This window comes from Pterocles gutturalis, unplaced genomic scaffold (genome assembly GCF_000699245.1).
Source record: "Pterocles gutturalis isolate BGI_N339 unplaced genomic scaffold, ASM69924v1 scaffold47697, whole genome shotgun sequence".
NCBI lineage: Eukaryota > Metazoa > Chordata > Aves > Pterocliformes > Pteroclidae > Pterocles > Pterocles gutturalis.
In genome coordinates this window covers 7,180-11,796 of record NW_010114564.1, presented here as the reverse complement: position 1 = coordinate 11,796, position 4,617 = coordinate 7,180, and the positions used below count along the sequence as shown (strand labels likewise).

General features: G+C 39.8%; 1 protein-coding gene across 1 annotated transcript in view; it reads right to left on the bottom strand.

Moving 5' to 3' along the window:
- Positions 1-1,141: 1,141 nt before the first annotated feature.
- Positions 1,142-4,617, bottom strand: part of TEF (thyrotrophic embryonic factor) — a gene marked incomplete at its 5' end in the record, with an annotated part of 5,302 nt that continues 1,826 nt past the window's right edge. Inside the window, 3 exons of the mRNA XM_010074856.1 lie at positions 1,142-1,570; positions 3,513-3,724; positions 4,380-4,600. Of these exons, the coding sequence (XP_010073158.1) occupies positions 1,549-1,570; positions 3,513-3,724; positions 4,380-4,600 (455 nt within the window). The remainder of the gene's footprint in view (positions 1,571-3,512; positions 3,725-4,379; positions 4,601-4,617) is intronic.

The following is a 4,617-nucleotide window of genomic DNA, read 5'->3' as shown; positions in this document are numbered from 1 at the left end:
ACCAGCAAGAAAGTTAAAAGCACTTTCTTGACTTCAGAACATGGTCCATTAAAAATAACAGGTCAATAACAGCATTTAATGTATGTGCTCTTTACAAAGGTTATGCCTTCAAAAAACTGATTTTGAATTCTGGGTTTTGAGATTATTTTTTTTTTCCTTTTTAATTAAGTTTACATTAGCTGCTTCTTTGCACCTTTTTCTCTTTGCCCTTCTGAAGTTAGGGGTTGAATATCTTGGCTAAATGCAAAGTCAAAATACTTGTTCAACATGATAGTGTTGAGCTTTAGTGGTAACTAGTTGTGTCTCATGATTTCGGCACTTGTGATTCTGAAAGCTTTCAGGATTATATTTCTTGAGGTGTATGCTGTTTATCAATGTCCAGGCATGAATATACTGATCATCTTTCACTCCTGCCTTACAAGCTCCATTTTGGCTACAAGCATGGCCCAAAAATTAAGTTCTCTTTTTCTTCCCACACAAATTTAGCTCTGAAGTTTTCTCAATATAAGAGCAGATTCTTGTTATGCTGATGAAACTCTTACAAAGGAACTTCCACCTACTTCCTCTATCTTCTACACACAATAAACATCCCTGCAATCTGTCCAAGCTTTCACCTACTCTCCCACACCAGCACAAGGGTCTTGATACTTAAGCTGTCCGTCATAACTGTGGGAAATCATTGGCTGTTTCACTTTTATAAAACAGATGAAAAAAGCACACTTTTGCCACCACAATTCTCATGCGGTCAAGAGACAGAAAATTGTAATATAGCCGCTAATAGCCATTGTTTTGCTGGAGCTAATACTCATGTGGTAGTTTCAGACTGCCAAAAGATATGGGGAATCCACATCTCAGATTAGCACCTTTTCCATGATTGCTAAATCGTTAACAGAATAATAGATCTTGTTTCAGCAAGATACCATAAAAGAAAGCGAGCCTCATAAAAGAAACAAAGGAGAAGGCAGGTTACAGCAGAGTAGCTGTGGAGCAGGGAAGCAACTGAAGTGTTTTACTATTACATGGGTCATTTGATAGAAGTTTATTACTACTCTTTCTATGGCACACTGTGGTGCTTTCTGGATTGTTTGAATACATCTGCTGTATTTTCTGTGCTGGAAGTCTCACAAATCCCAGACTACAAGGAAAAGAGTCTTCAAATATAGCAGTTCTTAATATACACAGACACTTTCATTCAAAACTCACTATTTTCTTCCACTTGAGTGCCAAAACAAGGAGTCTGTCATCAGACTTTGAGACATGAACTTTGAGTACCTTGACAAAACCCCACTAAGTAAGCTTATTGTAGTACATAGTTACAGTGAGAAAGACAGATAAGAAAAGTCATATAGAGAATTTAGGAGACTTTGCACTTTTCATCATGCCCAGCCCTGGGTAGTTCAGATGGGGTACTTGCAGGCAAGCAGGCAGGCAGGGTCATCGTCTGTTGTTTGTGTTGGGACACCTCATAGATTTCACTGCTCACTCTGAAGACTGGCGATTCATGTGTGCTTTTTAGTTTCTTTGTTTTTAAAAGTCTTTAAAGTTGCGTCACTCGGAATCAGATAAGTCACTTTAAACAAAGCAAAGTGTTAAGTGTGACAATTTATTTATAACATACTTCCCACCATCACCACCACACACCACCCTGTGAAATAAAAACCCCTGCTGAAAGGGTGACAATTTTTAGTATTTTTAAAAGAAATCAGACCAACACTGCATGAAGAGCCACTCTAGTCAAATTAAGAACATAACAGAGGGGGAGATAATACAATGCATACATTTACTTTAAGCGTTCTGGATTAGCCTGCTTCTCACTTTGTTAAGAAGTCAACACACAAATGGTCTCACACCAATTTCCTCATTGTGCTTAAAAGACAAGCTAGGAGAGAAGTCTTTAATACAGAAAAGAAATTAAAAAAATTTTTAAATATACTTTTCAGATTTCAATAGGGGAACTGGAAACTAGCCTAAACATCTTTTATCCCACATTCACTCCCTAATATAAATATTAGCCCAGGAAGTGTAGACTAAGAGTCTACACTCTTGTGTAGTGTGTCTAGTGACACAGACACTATCTTAGGATAGTTTCTCTTGTTAAGAGGACTTCTAGACATATACTTCTGTTAAAGCTTCTAGTTCTTGCAATTGTAGGTCATGTAGAAGGTCCCAACATCACACATATTTTTAACACCACATACTGTTGAAGCAGCTTGGTGTTGAGAATGGATTACTTCCAAGAAGGCAAGTCTTGTGTGATAATTTTGTAACAGGAAACATGCTGGAGAGAGGACCAGCAGGCATGAAGAGACCAGATATGCTGCTACACAGGAGACAGTGAGGTAAACTGTTTGTGTTTAGAATGGGTGTAGCTCGTTCCACAGAGCATTCATGAGTCAAAGGACCAAAACTCTTTCTCAAGCTCTTGTACAACAGGTAAGGTGCAATAAAGGAACAGTGGCTTGTCTGCTTCTTAAAAAAACCCTATTCTTCAAAGTATAAGGTACTGGCATTTCCTTAACAGATGGGACTCAAAGTTCAGCCTAATGAGCCAGACCTCTTTTTCTAAATCTCCCAATTACTTCTCAGTCAAGTGTAACATGCTGCTTTATCAGCAGTTCAAGAGGGAAGTCCCTCTAAGGAAAAAAAAGGAGGGGTGGTAGTAGAAATACGGCCCAAAATGCACAGCAAATTAGTTCGTCCATATCAGGAAAGTGAGAATCCCCTACTGTTCTCTCTCCTTGGTTTCTGGAAGTTATCCAGAATTACAAAGATGTTCGAGCACTATCTTAATCAACACTGCACTGACTCTGGTCTGCATAGCACTTGTGCATTAGAGACACCTCAGTTTTTACATGAGATCAAATATTTTCCTGTCTTCCTGTCCTAAAGGTTCCCCTGTTCCTCTTCAACAGGAACAGAGTTCTATACAACAGGTACTTTCTACTGGCTCTGAAGGGGAGAGGAATGTTGCCCAGCAACATCTACTTCTATCTTAAAATCATGTTTCACAATTTGACTGGGAGGGGTGGGTAGGGTGGAGAGGGAGAAAAGAGCAGGAGTTCAAAAAGGGGGGGAAAAAAAAAAAAAGAAAAAAAAAAGAAAAAAAAAGAAAAAAAGCAAGGAGAGTCTCCTAGGCTCTCTCTCCACTTAAAATGGAGATTACAACAGACAGCAAAAGCCCTGTCCAGTCAGGAGGGATCTACATCTATTCCTCCAGACAGGTCAATCTGTTCTATTGTATGACACCAGAAAATGCTCTATTAATGTTAAAAACAAAGTTGCAAATATGGACACTAAAATTTTGGACAACACAATGAATGATCAGGAGAGGATCTGAACAAGTTGTGCCAACAGAAACAGGGTTTGTTGTGGTTTGGTGGGTTTTTTTTCTTTTGTGTAGATGCAAAATGGCAAAGCCTCCACAAACTTTATTTCTGGGAGTCTCTACAGAAGGCAGAGAAGTCTAAGAGGCTAAAACAAGGAGCCCTAACAAGGAAAAGGGGTGTGCTTACAAGGGTCCGTATCTGGTCTCGTATTTAGAAACAATGTTCTTGCATCGTCCCACTTCCTTGCGCAGCTCTGCAACCTCCGTCCTCAGGGCTGTATTCTCCTTCTCAAGAAAGGCTGCCCGAATTGTGATCTGATTCTCCTTTAATCGCCGAGCATCACGGGAACGCTTTGCTGCCACATTGTTCTTCTTTCGCCTTGTCCAGTACTTTTCGTCCTGTAGCAAAAAAGGGAAAAAAAAATATGCCAACTTGACAATTACATCAAATAGACACCTCTTTATTGTATAATGACATTCACACTGACTGCTATATTGTAGAATTCCTTCATTGGTTTGCAGAGCTCAGACACCAAAATGTAGGCAACACAGTACTGCAAGATTTAATCTTTACATGAGTCTTGTTTCAGGATAAACCAAATGCACTGCTAGAACAAGGGAGACTGAGAGACTTGGCTACTAAGAAGTTGTCCAACTGAAATGCTCCCTTTACTTAGTTTCAATTTGGGAACAAACTTCCACAGAAAACAACCTGTTCTGTTGTCTTGGCTGCTTAAAGCTGGATCAAATATAATGCTGAGCAAATATACACTATGGTGTTGAAAAGTGCAGTTGATGAGGATATGACTTGATATTCTTCTACTTCCAATTTCTGTGTATAGCATGATCAGTTGCTTCTGCCCAGTAATTAACTCATGATACCAAACCAGCAAAAGCAGCAAAAACAGCAGCTGACTTGCCAATTCTGATCTTGGCAGTGCTTCTACCCAGTCGTGTACGTACAGCGCATTAGCTTTATGTGTCAAAATGTTTGGGCAAACAGTCAGAAACTTCTGTCAAGGCCTAGAGAAGTCTGCAGCAATAAATCTGTTACCTTTTGCTCATCTGGGACAAAAACCTTCTTGGCTTTTTTGATCATTGGTTGTGGTTTCAGGTCCTCCTCAGTAAACTTGTGCTTGCGAGGATTGAAGAGCTCACCACCAGGCACACTGGACAGCACTAAATCAGCAGGGTCAGGGTTAAAATTCACCTCAACTTCTACGCAGTCAGGATCAATTGGGCTGGGAGTATTTCTCTCATTTTGTGGTGGGGACTCTGGCAACAACAGGAGA